The sequence below is a fragment of the Drosophila elegans genome, unplaced genomic scaffold (genome assembly GCF_018152505.1).
Source record: "Drosophila elegans isolate 14027-0461.03 unplaced genomic scaffold, ASM1815250v1 contig_536, whole genome shotgun sequence".
In the NCBI taxonomy this organism is placed as follows: Eukaryota; Metazoa; Arthropoda; class Insecta; order Diptera; family Drosophilidae; genus Drosophila; species Drosophila elegans.
Genome location: NW_024545919.1, coordinates 166,440 through 185,379, shown reverse-complemented (window position 1 = coordinate 185,379; position 18,940 = coordinate 166,440). Strand labels below are relative to the sequence as shown.

At 36.1% G+C, this 18,940-nt stretch overlaps 1 protein-coding gene across 2 annotated transcripts in view; it reads right to left on the bottom strand.

Moving 5' to 3' along the window:
- Positions 1-326: 326 nt before the first annotated feature.
- LOC108146741 (protein apterous) overlaps positions 327-18,940 on the bottom strand; it is a 37,258-nt gene continuing 18,644 nt past the window's right edge. For both annotated transcript variants that reach the window (XM_041709981.1, XM_041709982.1), the window contains 4 exons: positions 2,099-2,272; positions 1,789-2,045; positions 1,367-1,563; positions 327-1,279 (listed from right to left, as the gene is read on the bottom strand). In XM_041709981.1, coding sequence (XP_041565915.1) covers positions 1,106-1,279; positions 1,367-1,563; positions 1,789-2,045; positions 2,099-2,272 — 802 coding nt within the window. In that variant the 3' untranslated portion in view covers positions 327-1,105. The remainder of the gene's footprint in view (positions 1,280-1,366; positions 1,564-1,788; positions 2,046-2,098; positions 2,273-18,940) is intronic.

Sequence of the window (18,940 nt, the reverse complement as noted above, 5' to 3'; positions counted from 1 at the left end):
CTGCGCTGCTTTTAAAGACTAGTAAGCAAAAGCTCTTTCATTGCATTTTCCTTTCATAACATTATAATTGATGATATTTTCTTGCATATCATTCCAATTACAGAAAGCGGGCTCAATAGGGTGGACAGAAAAAAAATTAATATAATATAAAATATAATAACAGATGTTAAAATAGGTACAAGCTAGCAATAGAAAGAAGACTTTTAAAAAAAAATTTCATTTTTATAGCTTTATAAATAAGAGACTAGTTTGCGTTGATACGAGCGGTTTTTAAATTCCCATAGCAGATTTATTTAAACAAAACAGATAAGCTGAAAACATATGGATTGATGGTTTAAATGATTTTTATTTGGCTTCTATGGTAAGACTTATGGTTAAACTATATGTAAGTATAAATCTCTCTGTGTTCACGTCGTGTTCACGGTAACACGTCGTTTTCATAACTTAATGACAGTTTCGTTTTGATAGCTCTTAAATCCCTGTCTGTTGGCGTAGGCGAAGCTATTATTTTTTCGTAATAATACATGTACATATCCGCTATTTTGTTACGGCTGCTCTCGCTAAACTAAATTCATCTCTAACTATTAATTTTGGGCAATAAATATTAGATACATATAAATACGTACATGCATATAATTTTAAGTAGATATATGCACTTTATGTAAATAAATAGTGATGTGATTGCTTAAAATAATAAGAATATATTAACAATAATTGTGTGTCTACGTAAGTCTATAACCCATACGAATCAAGTACATATTTACAAGTGAACGATAGATCTATAGAAACACCATGGGAGGCAAGAACCAACTGTGAGGTACTGGCAATGGCCTAGAAGCAACTACAAAAATACATAATTTACGCGAATTTCAACAGCTAGGCAGCTTATCAAACAACATTCTCTAGGCATAATACGTATGCATTCATCAAATCAATTCGGTATTGAGTGGAACGCTGATTCCCGATTTTATTCCTATCCAATGCGACTATTCAAGAGTTCTCAGTTTCGGAACTCCACCCGGATCGGACGTATAATGTGGAAGTTGAGTGCAGCGCCATGTTCGTTTCACACTACCATCCCGTTTCCGCTCTTCCTAAGCAGCCGTTAGTCCAGGTTGAGTGGCGGTGTATTATTTGGGCCGCCTAATATAAACGACGTAGGACTATGTACTGAGATGCTGTCGAGATCCAGAGCGCCGTCACCCTTCTCCAGCAAACCGCTTCCATCCTGCTTCATCATCATTCGTCGCCACTTGGCCCGTGCATTTTGAAACCATACCTACAGAGAAAAAAAATATCCAGTAAGCGACTTTCATCAGTTGGGATGGTTGGGTCAAAGAAGCTGAGTGCGGAGGGGATCACTCACCTGTAGTACTCTCTTTGGTAAACCTGTTTTCTGTGACAACTGCTTCAGATCCTTGGCGTCGGGGTTGTGATTAATGGCAAAGTAGGACTTCATGGTCCGCAGCTGGTGATGCTTAAACGATGTGCGCATTCGCTTGGTGCGCGACGAGGAGCTCAAGTGGGAGCCCCGTCCGAAGTCGACGTACTCAGTGTTGAGATCTGCAATCAATCCGAAGAGCCTTGTAGTTTTTCGATTTTTAAAGCGTCTTCCGAGTTTTATGAGGCAGGCACATAAAAGCTGATGTTGCTGCAGCTTCAATGGCGCCTGCTTGTGCTTCAGCGGTGGTTCCAGATCGACTGTGCTGTCATAAAGATCCCAACAGCATGTTGGCACTTTTATGACCGACAGCCTGATCGCGAAAATGCTGGGAATTTACAACGTACCTATGTTTGCGGTGAACGCCTCGATATCCTTGGGCTTGCGTTTGCGAGGCCTGCCCTTTTGGCGAGCCGGCTGCGGGAGTCCGGTGATGACATGGGACGCGGGCACGAAGATGCCCGTAGGAACAATGCTCCGACTAGGATCCGAGTGCGGGCTCGAGGATTCGTTGTGCGGCGAGCCGAATTGTGCGCTGTACGGGTAGCTGGCGCTCATGCTGGATGAGGCGGCGTCGCCCTCCCTCGCTATACTGTAATGGGTCCTGCGTGTGATCTTTAGTAGTGGCGAAGCCTGTACGGACTAGGAGCGGCTTACCTGCAGTATATGAGCGCGTCGATGATGCCGTATTGGTCGCCCTTTGTCAATGGCGAATGGCAAACGGTGCAGCAAAAGCAATTGACGTGAAAGACCAGGTTCCGGGCGCGCATTACGAGTTCGTTGGAGCTGATAGATGCCAGACAGCGGGAACAGCGGCGAGTACCAAAAAAACTGTGGACGATAACATTGATTGTCTTCTATTATTCAGGTCATATTACGATTTGCAAACCCTTAGTACCCGTAACCCAAAGCATATAATTATGTGTCGTGATATTGGAAAAATTGGGCCCAGGGACATGATGTGCTTTGTGCAGATCTCCCCTGCAGAATCAGTAATCATATGTTTGGCAGGAAGCTGCGCGCTACTGACTGTTTGCCTCCTCGACAATCATGAGCCACCGACAGGTCAGACTCATTTAAGTAGGCCCAATGGTTTGTCCATAAACGCCTACTCATCGTCATTTTCATAGTCATCCCATGACGATGAAGGTCTGAACATTCGTCTCAATACGGTTTCGATCCGTCTCCGGCTACTGTTTTTACTTTCGCAAAAGACAGATCAAAGATTACCAGCATCCGTCCGTAATCACTGGGGAGTCGCTGCTTTCGTGCCAGAAATGAGCCAGCAAGCCGTCAGATTGGTAGGAATACCGGGAGTGCTTTCATGGTCCCCGCAGATGCAGGGGTTTGGAGAAGTCAAACATCAAATGCACGAGACACGCGATTTCTTTGACATTAATCAAAATAATTGGCGCATTTCGCTTTAGCTTCAACGACGCTCAACAGACTCATTCTCACATTTTGAAGTGCTGGAGTGGATTCTGTGAGACATGAGCAGACAAATCAGGGAACAGCAAACACCAAGCCAATTTCAATTCTATACGAATTTATCATATTCATACGATGCGCATTTCAAAAAGCCATTTTCATCCCATTCCTATTGCCCCTCCTATCTCATATTCCTATTCCCGTTCCCCTTCCGACTCCCGTTGTGCATCTGTGTTTTCGTTTTGTTAAAAATTATTTGGGATGTGACACCGAGATTTTTGTCACATCCCCATGTCGCACATCTTGTCGCTACACGAGTCTTTGCGACTGTGCCTCCCGACCGATCTTTCACTCGGCTTCTGTCCCCAAAAACGCCCTTTCAAAGTGTGCATGTACCTTATGCTGCTGCGCGATACGTAAGCCTCATAAATAATATTAAACATGTATTCTGAGGACGGCGACGCGGTCGGAACTACCAACTCATAAAACTGCCCCAGACCCCAGTTTCGAGCCACTTCCACAGCCCTGACACGCCCCTTCCCCGATTCGGAGAGCTAGAGAGAGAGAGAGCGAGAAAAATGAATTATGATTATTGCCATGTAAAAGAGCAGGCGAAATGTCAAAGAGACAACGCCTAATATATGATTATGTTTTTGAGCTCTCGAAATCTGATACTTTCACACACATTTGGGACACTCTTGTTCTCGCTTCTCCAGAAAGTTTCACTTACAGCTTGTTTTTAATTCTATGCCTATGCCTTCGTTTGTGCCCCCAGCAACCCACTTAAAGCCAAAACTGATATGTAAATAGACTAACTTATTCCAAAATAATAAGATTCAAATTGATTAATTTAATGTAGGTAGCTTATAGATTTTAGACAGAGAAGTTGCAATTTTGAAAAAAAGTTTTGTTTTGAGAAAACTTATTTTTTTTTTTTAATTAATAAAAAAAATGTGAGTGTCAAATTATTCAGTGTAATTCATTTTGACACTACACCTAGTATCAGATTTTTGTCAAAGGATGACTACGCGGTCTTAAAATTTAATTTGACACTTAATAGGATAAATACGAACCAGCTGTAATTGTTAAGCTCACAACTTGATAACGTGCGCGCCTCCAACCAAATAGCGCAGGGCGTAGAGTGCCTGGCTAGTGTTCTGAAAAAGTGAGTTCGAATCCCACTGCGGAAAACGTATTTATATTTTCTTTTTTTTTGTATGCTGTACTAGATTGCCCGATCTCTTTGTTCCCGAATCCGCTAATCGAGAAGAAAATATCTTGAACTCGAGTATAAACGATCTTGAACTCGAGAAGAAATTAGTCTAAAACATGAAAAATTTAAAGAGATACAAATTGGGAGAGAAGTACCTCGCGGCGCGAGGTAAAGTTTTGTTTTTGATTGATTGAGAGTTAAAAAGTGGTGTGATTGATAAGATAACCGGTTGTTCGACCTATTGGTCGCATTTAATTTCTTGGAGGCCCAACGATACTTTCACAGTAAGTAAATTATATTTTATAAAATGAAAACTAAATATATAATTATTATTATTTACATATGTTTAGAAATAATTTTTTATATAATAATTATACCCTTGCAGAGGGTATTCTAATTTCAGTCAGAAGTTTGAAACGCAGTGAAGGAGACATCTACGACCCTATAAAGTATATATATTCTTGATCAGCATCACTAGGAGAGTCGATAAAGCCATGTCCGTCTGTCCGTCCGTTTCTACGCAATCTAATCTCGCAGTTTTAAAGTTATCTGCATGAAACTTTCCAAAAGTTGTCTTTCTATTGCAGGTAGTATATAAGTCGGATCGAGCCGGATCGGACGACTGTAGCATATGGCTCCCATAGGCACAATCGGAAAAATAAATAAAAAGAATTATAACTTTGGTGTTTTTTAATTTTTTTTTAGTTTTTCGAGATATAGTAATGGTTAAATATTTCAGAATTACGGTTTAAATTTCATCAAAATCGGACGACTATAACTTAAAGCTCCCATGGTAACAATAAAAATATGAAAAAAAAATTTTTTTTTTAATTTAACTTTTTTATTTTGTATTTTTTTTTAGAAATTCTTTATGACTAATAAATAATTTGACAGTTCAGAATTACGCTTTTAATTTCATTAAAATCGGAAAACGATATCATATAGCTGCCATAGGAACTATCAAATAAGCTTCACGTTGTTCGAATTTGCAAGACGTAAAAGAATAAGAATCAAATGATACAAATACATACATACATGGACTGCAGTATCGCCACTTGCGGTAAATTTCTATTTCACAGCTCGTGTTAATTCCTTCGTTTAACTTAAGCACGCGTTAAAAAGTAAATTTAAATATATACCTTTTTGTAGCAGAGCCACTCCTCAAATTTTTTCACATTTTTTATTTCTGACAAGTTAGTTTCGAATATAAAAATTTGTACACTGTTTAAATATTTTTTTCTAGGTGCCGGTGTTTATTTCGAGTGCCCTGAATTTGTCACTGCAGAGGAAATAAAACAGCCGATTCCGCCGTCGGAATAATAGTTCTTTTCCGCGAAAAGCTGTTCGCTTGGAGGAAAACGAAGGTAAGACATTATTAAAACCCTTTCCAAATTTCTTATTAACTTTCGCTGTTTATTAAAAATATAGTTTGCTCAAGAAATATCTCCACAATCATCGTCTCCAAAGCCGTTGCCACAAAAGCCACCGCCAGCAGTGTTACACCTCCCCTTCATATGTATGTTTTAAATATAGATAAGAAAACTATAAGGTTAATATACATTTAGCTATATAATTTCGAATTTAGATGTAGATAAAAAATTAAAATTAGAAAAGTTTTTGGGATCTGGCATTTTTACTGAAATAAATCGTTCTAAACAGTCGCAATTTTAGAACGGATTTACCGAAATCAGGAAGAAATTTTCTCAGATTGCTTTTTTATGACTGAATATTCTGGATTTGAGAATAAGTTTTCTTGGTTTTGAGAACGAATAGGTTCTTGAGTCTGTGATTTTGAGAACGTTTTACTCTCGAATCCGAGAAGACTTATTCGGAAATCGAGTATGTTCAGTCTTAAACAAGAAAGACAGCAAACTTCGGCAAGCCGAAGTTCATATACCCTTGCAGCTATCGCAAGAATTAAATATTTTTGAAAACATTAAAATTATGATTTACTTGCGTATATGTTTAAAAACATTGAAGCTATGACGATTTGCAGCTTAATTATTTGATTGTTCTATTATATATTTTTATTATTTGTATGGGAGCTATATGATATAGTCGTCCGATTTTGATGAAATTTTAACCATAATTCTGAAATATTTAACCATTGCTATATGTCGAAGAACTAAACAAAAAATTAAAAAACAGCAAAGTTATAATTTTTTTCAATTGTTTTTCCGATTGTTCCTATGGGAGCTATATGCTATAGTCGTCCGATTTTGATGAAATTTAAACCATAATTCTGAATTATTTAACCATTGCTATATGTCGAAGAACTAAACAAAAAATTAAAAAACAGCAAAGTTATAATTTTTTTCAATTATTTTTCCGATTGTTCCTATGGGAGCTATATGCTATAGTCGTCCGATCCGGCTCGTTCCGACTTATATACTACCTGCAATAGAAAGACAACTTTTGGGAAAGTTTCATGCAGCTAGCTTTAAAACTGAGAGACTAGTTTGCATATAAACGGACGGACAGACGGACAGACTGACAGACGGACAGACGGACAGACGGACAGACGGACAGACGGACAGACGGACATGGCTAGATCGACTCTACTAGTGATGCTGATCAAGAATATATATACTTTATAGGGTCGGAAACGTCTCCTTCACTGCGTTGCAAACTTCTGACTGAAATTATAATACCCTCTGCAAGGGTATAAAAAGAAGTCTTGATCTAAGAAAATGTCTTCTTGCTTTTAATAAATCCATTCTTGGCGTACTATTGAGCACGGTAATACTGAAATTGAGACTGTTGAGAACGGTTTTTTTTTGGTGTACGTTACCCAACTCCCGCTCCAATGGCACGAGAGCAACGACTTAACAAAAGTGTAATTTTTTTTACAGATAGATAGTAATTATTAAATCAAAAACATAAAAGAAAGCACAACCAACTTGCAATTATAAAACAAATGAATTTTTGTTATTCTTAAGAATATTTTGTTGGGGTCGTATTGACGTCGATAATATATTAATAGAAAATAGTCTCAACTGGACTCTAAAATTAACCCAAGTGTAAGACAATGGATAATGGCATATTGACACGCAAAAGTGCATATTGATAGTTTCGAAAATATCAATTTGCCACTGAAATATTAAAACCTTTTTACAACTCAATTGCGTCCCATTGACACCTAAACTGTGGCATGTTGTCACGAGTTTTTTTTTAATTAATTAAAATACACTAAAACAATTACTTTAAAAGAATATAATAGAAATTAAAAATTTTAATCGCCTTTAGGAAATTGATAGATTGAAGTTAAGATGAAATAAACACATAAATAATCCCAGTCTTTTCTACCTGTAAGACTAATCTAAATATAAAAAAATGCTTAGTACCAACATCATAATAACTGTTAAAAATTTTCTATTAAATCTTGCAAATGGAAAAAAATTAATTGACGCCAATTATCACAAGAACTATGTCGCCTAAATACAAAAACAGCCCCTTCGTAAATTCTTCAAAATCTGCGTACAAAAGTGATATGTTCAGGGCTCACATAGTTTATAAATAATTTAATATATAATGTACTCCTCAATGAGCGTAATTTGAAAGATTTCCTAGAAAATATGAAATTAAAACCAACTCATGTGATAAACAGAACAAGCATAGCTCAAGATGCTTAATTTAAAGACATGGAAACGCAAGCAATAGTAAATACGGGAGGTGGTATACCGCATTTAACCAATTTTATCTTGAAGCAACCAAATTTTTTTTATTGGAAATAATGGCATAAATCCAGGCTCATCAAATTCAGTTCCGTTTCAGAATTTAATGCGACAAAAACAATGAAAAATTTCATTTTTTCTAGGCCGAAAATGAAAAACACGGAAATCTTACAGCAAAGCAATTGTGTGCCCACTAAATAAACACGCAGAATTTAAAACCAGCTGGATGGTCCGATCAGAATCAGTGACATACCGATCGAAAGTCATCGTTTTAACAAACCTTCAAGAATATTAACTGCTTCGCGGAGAAAGTGCAGACTAAAAAAATTTCAACTGTTACCGCCAGTCTCACAAAATGTACCACGTTCTGAAAATTTTTGCATTTTTGCTGAATTTGGAAATTTACTCCAAAATTTATTATTTAATGTTTTGAGCAAGAGTACACATTTAATTGAAATCTTTTTTTTTGCAATCTGTATTAGAACAAATATGCATTCTATTTCTGCAATTAAATTTAGTTTCAAATTCACAGACCCACAGACCCCGATTTCCGTTAATAGGAAATATCTGACTATTGAGATATTTGTCAAATTTGTCCTCTAAAACTGAGGTTATTCATGGAGAATCTTACCATTCCATAAAGGCTTCTTGACTTATATCATTGGCTTACAAAATTAAATCGATGAAGAGATCATCCCTTGATTTTCCTGCGCAGATCGACTCCCTGATTTAAAAATGATACTCCAAATTTTTTGTATGGTACCATTTTTTTATAAAAGTGTAAATAACGTTTTTCACCTTATTGTTTCTATGGGAGCTATAGGATATAAACGTCCTATCGGCACGCCATGCAAGGCGTGCGAAATATCCTGAAAACATCAATTTAATTTTATTATTCCTATGGGAACAATTCTTGCAAGTTATATCCGATTGTTCCTATGGGAGCCCCGATTGGTGTGCTTTTTAAACTTGATCTGTGTACACATGTTTTCGGACGACTGTGAAAGTTTCAGATCGCTAACTTTTAAGCTGAGTTCCCAAACGGTATTGAAACAGAGAGACAGATGCACAGTAGGACGGACGGACAGACTGACATGGCTATATCGATTCCCTATTGATCCTGATCAAGAATATATAAACTTTATGGGGTCGGAAACGTCTCCTCACACTGCGTTACAAACTTCTGAGTAAAATTATAATACCATTTGCGAGGGTATACAAAGATTACCTATATGTAACCAATTTAATTTTGAAATGGCAGCTGTAGTATATAGTTGTTTGATTGGCAAGAACTTTTACCCTGAGCAAGGTATATATAAATAAATTAGATTTGCATAGTTTCATGTCAATAGCTTTTATACTGCAAAAATGTCATATAAAACAAGAAAGAAAGAAAACTTCGGCAACCGAAGTTCATATTCCCTTGCAGCTATTGCAAAAATTAAATATTTATAAAACAAGAAAGGTAGCAAACTTCGGCAAGCCGAAGTTCATATACCCTTGCAACTATTGCAAAAACTAAATATTCTTGAATACATTAAAATTATAATTTACTTGCGTGCTATGCACATATCAATAGCTTTTACACTGCGCGAAATATATTCAATTCATGCAAGCTATATCCGATTGTTCCTAAGGGAGTTATAGGATATAGACGTCCGATCGGGGCCTTTAAAAACCACTATTTGCTCTACCGGCCCCAATAGTTTCAATATTCAAAACAATTTCTTTTGCACTTTCACCCCCATTTCTCCTCAACCAATTGACTTTCTAAATGTATTAGTATGCACAAACTCTTATAGAAGCGATACCATTTGATTGCTTTATTATTTTTTAAAATCCTGATTCTCACTATTGCCTCTCGCAATTAAACAACATATTGGACTTGGAACATTTTTTGTTAGAAATTTTGGCTACTGATCCCAATGCTGCAGGTACTATAAAATCTTTTTCCAAAATATTTCAATAAATTTGTCTTCACCTTGACAACGTTTGATATCCCGCACTGGTTCTAATAACCACCCAAAATGTGGTGGGGGTCCACTTGCAAGGGTAAGTGTATTGGTCTCTGATTCGACAACGCGGACACCGGAATCTGACCGCACTAAGAAACAAGCACGGATTTGAAGTCAAGCACAAAATACTTGATTCAATAACGACTTTGTCTTGAACTATAATGAAATTGGTAGCTTAGTTCATGATAACGTGGTTTTCGACAGTGGAGCCTACCGAGAAATTGGCTCTAATTTTAAATTAGAAATATTGCCTTGGCAGTGGGCAGTCCCGTGTTGGAACCCACTTAGTCAAGTGGTGCCGCATATTTCCCCAATTATAAATTCCGTTAAAGACAACGTGTGCTTTCCATAGTTATCCCTTGCGTAAAAAATTACAACATTTTTGAAAATATTTTAAATGGAACTTGTTTAAAAAACAAACTTTTTTGTTTTCTTATTTATGTTGTTTTGAAACCATTTAAAGATTTCTTCAGTTTTGATTATTTTATGCTGATCTAAGACAAGTTAATTGTGACTCCTGTTGAACACAATGTCTTGACTCAAGAAAATGTTCTTGACTTAGACAAATTTTTTTCCATGAATTATAAGAATTTTTCGAATGGAAAAATTTAAGCCTCCGCTTTGATAATAAAAATAGATGAAATAAACCAGCAGCATTTTGACGCCTTTCACTCCATGGGCTAAAGGCACCAGCTGAAACTTTAAGTTTAAGACCCTGCTGAACAGTTGGCAAAGGGCTGGTTGAACTCTCTTCGGAGGGCGAAAAAGCTGAGCTGCGGTTCAGTTTGCAAAGCGACGTGTGGCCCGGCTGGATGCTGTGATAAAAGCGGGTTTGTATAGGACCACAGGCATGGGAGCGTAGGGCGGCCACGTTTTGTAACGTGAGAGCAGTTATAGCGCGTTGAGGGATTGCACGTCGAAATCTCAAGTACCACCCGCTGGGATCAGCTCTTCTTACACACATGTGTAAGTTCACCAGTAACAACAACAGCGGATTTCCCAGACGCCACGCTACCACCGGCAGCAGCGGCTTCCCTTCCCGTTCGCCAGATATCGTGAGACCGCTTTGAGCGCCGTAGTCCTGCCCCGAGTCCTAGCACCACTCTTACCCCAGCTGATGATGACGTCCCGTGGCGTTAATTCAATTCTAGACCCTCGCCCGTCGCCTGCCTTAACTTGTACAGTAATTATTTGCATTTCTAGTCTTGTGTGTTTGGTCTTGTTTTGACTACAAGGCTTTGAATTCATCTGATAATTTCACGGAAAAGATTTGTTGAAAATGTGTTTTTGTTTTTTACTTGTTTAATGCGGTGGAAAATTAGTTTGTATTGGTATCTGCTGGACTTGTGCCTACGACAAACACATACCTATGGCCGTGCCCTGCTGTGGAATGGTGTGGTCTCAGCAAAATGCCAATCAGCCGCCACAAAGCGGACAAGCCGACGTCATTAGCATTCGCATTTGCATTTCTAAGCGTTCTTTAATAGGACTCTTCCGGCTTCCAGGAAACGCAAGCCCATGCCCAGTGAAATTGTATATAATGTTGTAGTCAATTTGATTAGATAAGCACCCCATTGTTAGTTTTTGGCTGGTGGAACGGATCATATCCCCACCACCACCGCCCCCTTTTATCTTTTTTATGGAGTTCTTGCGTATAAATTCGGCGTAAAATCATTTTTTAAGATGGCCATTAAACATTTTAATTATCAGGCGGTCCCTATACTCATGTATGCTCTTGTTCCAAAAACCAAGTCAAAGAGTATCCAGGTGGCAGCGGTTAACCAAGACAAGGCGTTGTTCAGCCAAGCGAAAGACCTGCGTGATGCAGAAGCGGCGGTGATTGGGAAGTTCTACAGTGGGATCGGTTGAATCGCTCTTGGTCAAAACAAGTAAACGAATTTGAGGTTACTTAAAATGATTCAGGTAACCAAACCATTGCATTTATTGTAAAAAAAAAAGCGAAGTGGCCTTATAGCTTTAAAATATTATTATTGATTGTAAACGCTTTGTATTTCTCATCGGTATTGATCATTTAAACACATGGTAATATTCTGTTATTATACCCTTGCAGAGGGTATTATAATTTCAGTCAGAAGTTTGCAACGCAGTGAAGGAGACATTTCCGACCCTGTTAAGTGTATATATATTCTTGATCAGCATCACTAGGAGAGTCGAAAACGCTGTCACTGCCCCGTTGGTCGGCTTATCCCATTGTCGCTATTTTTTGAGTTTGTGTTGAAAGCGCGACACGAGCCAGCCGACAAGTGCCATAAAAATGAATACTGTGATTTTGCAAACATTTTTGTGTGCGTTGGATGCACGCTTTTTTGGAGCCACATTATTAAATCCAATTTCTGCTCAGCTCTGTGATGGGATTTTATTCTCATGCAAACTTTAGAGCCTAATGTTTTAAGCACTCGAAGGCGGTGACTAGAACATTAAAAGCCAACGTGAGGTTATATCGTTAAGCTGATGTGCCCTGTTGTTAATATCCAGTCTCTGTTTTAGTCAATTTTCAATTTCATCAGTAGCGGCGTTGTGAAGTCTTCATACACTCCATTTATTTAATGAATTCTTTGAGATTTTACTTACCTTTTGTTTGAGAGGTAAATAAATTATTTTATTGAAGAACCCACGACTTAAATTGGACCATAAATTCAGTGCTCGAGTCTTCTGCCCTTACTAGCCACAATTAAATGGATGCGCTTCGCTGACTTTTAAAACTGTAAATATTTTTTCCCAAACTTTTTTTTTTCCACTTGCCTACATATCTGCTCACCGTAGTCAACCCCAACTAAATCGGTTGAATGTTTTACGATGCGAAGACGGAGCTCGCCCCAGCGTTGATTAAGACATTTCATCGACCTCGAGGTCTGCACTTTGGCATGCCTTTCTGATAGCAGAGGAAATCCAGCCAGCAGAAAATCTCCCGGACTATAGTTTCTGACGTGCCACATAAAATATAAATTATGACACGGCATCTGTCCCAATCTGATGCTTGCTTAGCCGTCTTATCCGCTGTGCCATCAGCACAACATCATCGCTATAGATAAGCACTTGCTGCCTGGACTTTTCTGACACAAGCAGAGAGGAGCAGCGTCCATGTAGACATGAGACAAACCAGCCTTACTGGGTTTGGCATATGCAGGTGACAGCCAGAACTTTTCATGTATGCTCCTCACTCCTGCTGGCGTGCGGAAAAACGTGAATTGGCAAGTCAAACTGGTACACTGAACTGTATGTAAGCCTGAGGGAAACCACAACAAGCAGACAGTGGCACCACCAGCACTGCGGAACGGCATCAGCCCCAAGAGCAAACGGATATCTGTAATCCACCACAATCTAATTATTTACTTTGCGAGATTAGAGCTTAAGAGTTATTTCTACCTTTTGCAGCCGAATAAAAAAAAATAATTTAAATTTGTTTGGCAGAAATTTAAATATTTTTTGATCATTTCAGAAGACTTATACAAATTATTTTATATATAATTGAAAATTGTCCTAAAAATAAAATTGCCCTTAAATAAGGAGCAAATAAATACACTTTTTAAATGTTTTCATTTGGACCGCTTCATCCAGGTTCTTGCCCACACAGAAATTTTTCATCTCAGCGTGACGAATATCGAATACTTATTAATTTTTCGTCACAAAATTTGATATCAGATATTTAATATTTTGAAGGTGCGATCGTCAAGACTTTTTTATCTCGTTAAGAGGTGTTTTTTTCTTGATATCAGAAGTTTTTGTTTAAAATATAGTCAAAGTACCCCAAAAAAACTTTTACCTATACTTCAGTACTAATTTTGTTTTAACAAACTACGTTTGACAAGACTGTAAAGCTTAACTAACAAAAAAGGAAGCAAACTTCGACAAGTCCAAGCTTATATACTCTTGCAAATATTCCAATAAATAAAATATTTTAAAACAACAATATATTGATTTTTATGCTTTTATGTTTTACAATCAGCTATTTGATATCGTGGTTTGATTTAAATAAAATAAAAACCGTAACTCTGAAACAATAAATTATTTTGAAAAACAGCAAAATATAATTATAATTATATGTTTAAAACTGATGGGCTACTTTGCGTAGAAACGCGTTGACATGGTTGGATCGCCTGTCCTAATGCTGCTGTTAGGGTAGGGAACGTGTCTTCTGACTGAAATTAAATATCATTTGTAAGCATATAAAAATAAAGGAGCAAGTTATCTGAACAGCTTCGTTGTTTTTAAGATATTTGCTTACATCTTGCTTATTTTTTTGATAAGAATCGGATTTCAAATAGGTTTGCTTAAATTAAGATTAGTTTTAAATTAAAATTTTAAACAATAATTAATATTTTAAAATTATTTAATGAAAATGTTTTTTTCTTTAACCTGAAACCATTTTTTATATCATTTACCATTAATATATTACCAACCCACCAGAAACTCCACTTAAAAAAATGTTTAGTATGCCACTTTGACCACCCCTTCTCCTCAACCAATCAATTTTCCTAAATTCTTGGTATGCAATTCTTATTCATTTAGCGATATCTTTCGATGAACACATGAACATTTATTCCAGAATTTTAACAGTTTTCGAAACTGACAAACAGACACAGAAAAATGTCATTCATTTTAAGATATAACGAAAAGAAGTATGTATTTAATAAATACATTTTGAACGGAGCATAGGTTCTAAGCAAAATGGGTGCTATTCGACGCGTGTTTTTTACAAAATAAAATCTGCTTAAATAGTGGATATTCCACTATTTACCAACTCAAGAACTCCACTTTAAAATATTTTTATTATGTCACTTTCACCGCCCTTTCTCCAGAACCAATTAATTTTCCCAAAGTCTTGATATGTAATCCCAATTCTTTTAGCGATTCCTTCCGATTAGTGTATAACTCGATACGATCAGACTATCACAGCAGATTTTCAATTCTACGACTATATATACATGCTTTTGGTGCGCATCGTCACAACATGTACTGTCGCTTATAGTGATCTCTAAACCAGTAAAAAAATTTATCAAAAACTTTATCTTCTGCTATAAATATGATGACTATATATTATGCATGGATTACTACTACGTTTTTGCTTGTCCAAACAAAATTTTGTTATTAAAACAAACAAAAAACTTGCCCTAAGTCTAAATGCTCGTCCTAAAGCTAAGAACAAAACAACCTACTTTCTAAAAAAAATTTGCGTTAATAAAAAAAAAGAAACAGCCTATTTTCAAGATTTATGATCGTTTTTTAGAAACATCGCCATTAAAATCGACTTTGGACTTTTTTTTCCGATTTCCTTAGAGCGATTTCGGCGGAAATTTGTATGAGTAATTTTGTAACCCTAAAAATAAGAAATTTTCCCTGTTTTTGTCTTCAATGACAAGTATTTGATTTTAAAATTGCCAAGTCGCAACAGTAAACAAGTTTATCAAAATATTCGACAGCTTTATTTGTACATATTTGTTATATAATTGGATCATTTTTATAAAAGCCAAATGTTCTCCAAACTAAGTTTTGAAAAGTTAAAAAAATAGTGAAGTAAAAATGTTCATATCGGCAGTGGGATTTGAACTTAGAGCTTAGAAATCTTATCATACGCTTTTACTCCCAGGCCACAAGTTTTTATATTTCGACCAAGCAATAAAAAGAATCAGAGAAGGCAAATCGAACATTTCTATTTTTTAGGTAATATTTTTAATGTCTGGGATATATTTTTTTTTATTTCCATGCCCACTCTAACGCACAAAAATTGTGAAAGTAGTACTGTCACTCTGAGGCATGTTAGAACGTAGGTTTTGGTTCTGTCTGCGCCCCTCTGCCCGGGTTCAGCCACTGATCGGCCGCTATTCTGCTGCTGCTAGCAGATGAGAGAGAGAAAGAATAACAGAACTGTTAGCGGGGGATGTGGGTGCTGCTCTTAGACTCATAGAAAAAAAATTCCAAAATTTTGAAATTTCGCCTTTAAACCGTCCAGTCTTTGAGTCAATGACAAAAATTACTTGGTTCAAGAAAAATTTGTAATAAAAAATCGAAATCTTTTCTGATTGTAAACTTATAGGAAAAATACTTTCTTAAAAACAGGAAAAAGACTTTTTTTGTTCACTTTTCGGACGACAAAAATTTCTGAAATTTCTAAATTTGAGAAAACTTTCCTTGATTTAAAAACAATTACATTGTTTTTAAAAAAAATTTCTTGAAACTATACATTTTTTCTAGGGTTTACAAAAAATAAAGCTTTATGACTAATTTTTTAATTTTATTTTGAGTGTATACAGTTTCTCAACTTATAAAATTAGTTTTAATATAATAAATTAAAAGATAAAATAAAAGATACAAGCATAAACCAATATCAAAATAAATATTCCCCAGAAAACAATAAGGCTGGCGCCATCTGCCAAACTGCATTGAGCAGCACCCCACCCCCCGCTACAGCGACAGCATCATATTTAGAACATCGGTCGAGCCCGAACAATATAAATCCGCTGCCGGCACACACACATGGAGAAGAGCAAATTACCCTGCAGTCCCAGTCGGAAATAAACACATTCTAAAATGAGCTGTTTCACGCTTCTTTTGCATCTAAAAAATGATTCTGTCTCAGTGAAAGTTTCCATTACTTTTTACACAGGACGAGACAAAAAAGCAAGCATTTTTTTTCAAATCAGCTCTAATCGTTCTTAATGCGTTCCATTGGAAGGAAATTTTTAACTTCGGAAACGCTCGACTTCCCTTCGAACTGTGCCTTACGAAACAAGCAGTCTAGAACTGTTTCTAGGGTTTCTGGAACACATCTTTAGAATGAATCTTGATTCGTTCCACAAGAACATATTTAGAGTGGTTCCAAAAATAGCCTTACCCAAGAATGTTAAATATTTATTTTTTTTAATTTTAATTTATTTTTTATTTAATTTGATTTAATATACATTTTTTATTTGTATTATATTTTTCGTTATTTCGGCTCGTTTGATACTTCGGTCACCTTTGAAGTGAAAGCCAGCTTAAGGTTAATAATGTGGTCGGTAAACCGTCCATTCTTTGTGACTCTAAAAATATAAGAATTAGAAAACTATTGTGCTGTCAGTTAACGCAGTATTTGTAAATAAATGACGTTTTCATTTGTGATCAAAAAGTGTAAACAAGTAAATTAAATTCTCCAAAAAGGAATAATTCAATTTTGATAAGTATAAATGTAAAAACACTTACCATATAAAGCCTAATTTCTTGTCCCTTGTCCACCATAAACAGAGACTACTTATTTTGAGTTTACCCTAAAAAGAACTGTAAGAAAAAGAGAAAAAAGAGAGTACACTAATAAAATTATTTTTCCGAAATATAGAAAAAAATTCTTTTTTCTACATTTAAGAAAAAAATTTATAAAATATGGAAAATCATTTCTGAATTTTAGAAATTTTTTCTAAAAACATAATTTTTCGAAAATATTTCCTAAAATATAGGAATTTTTATTTTTTTGTGTCAAATTTAAGGTGTTTTTTCATAACTGCAGCTCTCTGATTTACACTTGCCTTTCTTAAAAAAATAAAAAACGCCCTTTAAGATTAGATAAATTTTTTCATATATAGAAATTAAATTTTCTAAAGAAAACAAATTTTTCTAAAAACAGTTCCTTTTAAAATTAGAAAAGAATTTTCCAAAATGTATAGCCTAGGGCGTAAATGCTTCGGAAGATCAAACAATGCGTAGCTATTTTGGTCCCGCGTTCAAATCCCCGACTGGCTGACTAACTATTTTTTTTTATGTTTTGTTTTCATAATTTCTAACTAAGCTGACTATAAAAGACTAGTTAAAGAAAGCATTTGCATTTCCTTTCATTGTAGTTCCAGAGAAATTTAAGACGGTTGCCGGTCGACACATATAACATACTTCCGATAATAGATTTAAAAATAGGAACAACCCCTCCTCGTCACTAAGGTACTTTTAAAAACTCATTTTTTATAAAATATAGAAAATTGTTTATACGTTTAATAAAAACAAAGGAAAAATCACAAAATCAAAGTCGATTTTTTCTGTTTAAGAAAAACAATTTTATGAGTGTACTCAAATCAAAGAAACAAGTTCATAAAACTTAAATTTAAAACAATTTTACATATTATAAAAACTTAAAGTACCTTATGTTTTGAAATTTATTGTTCTGCATTATAGATTAAAAACTGATATCTTTTTGCAGTGTATGGTTAATAAAACACAGTTTTTTTTTAGCAGCCTTTTACTGTTTAAAGCATGTGCATATCTTATATACATATGTTTTGAGTGTACACTACACAGGTATACTTCATATTTTGTTTTTGTCTTTTTTTAATTCGATTTTTCACATAAGTAAGAGTAAGTAATTATACAAAGGCACCATTTGCTCAGCACCAACTGCACTGCTCGCACCAGCCCTTAACAACGAGAGCGAGTAGTTCAGCTGCAGAAACTTACCGCGGGGCCAAATTACAAGTTCAAATCGAACCGTGAGGAACGGAATTTTTCGTCTCATATCCATGTGGCATAACTGGCAGAGCGGCATCAAGAGAGCGGCAGAGCAAATGGTGCCTCTTAATATTTCTTATAGCCGGATTTCATTGGCGCATTAAAACGCATTTAGCCTAATGCGCATGTATTCACACAGGGAATCCCATAAGACTAAAGGTTGCCATTGGCCCCGAACGTTTTTGAAAAAATACCGGAAAATACCGATGTTTAACGATATTTTGTTTGTGCCACCACTACAACAGCTGTTTTCTATATGCAAGGTTGGCTCAATTTTTGATTTCTTTATATAAAAATGACTGAAAACAATAGCGCACGCTGCAAATTCTGCTCGCAGTACCACAATGCATTACTGCTGGATTTTTTTACAGGAAAAACCTCCCACATATACGGGGATCTATGCCCTTTTAGGAAACTGTGGTGGTCGCTATTGCAAACCCGTCAAACAGCACCATCGGCTTCTCTTCCTTGCCGTCCAAGTTGGCAAATGTCTCGGTCGCATTATGGATGTCGTGCTGAGCGTTAAAGAGTTGAGTAAACTCACTCATATTCATTATTTTTAATAAATTTCTTCTGGATTTGCCAAAATTCAAAAGTAAACAAACCCAGATCAGCTGTTCGTGCCACTCACATGTTGGAGAAGCATTAGCTAAACGCTAATGCGCTAATGAAATCATGCGCA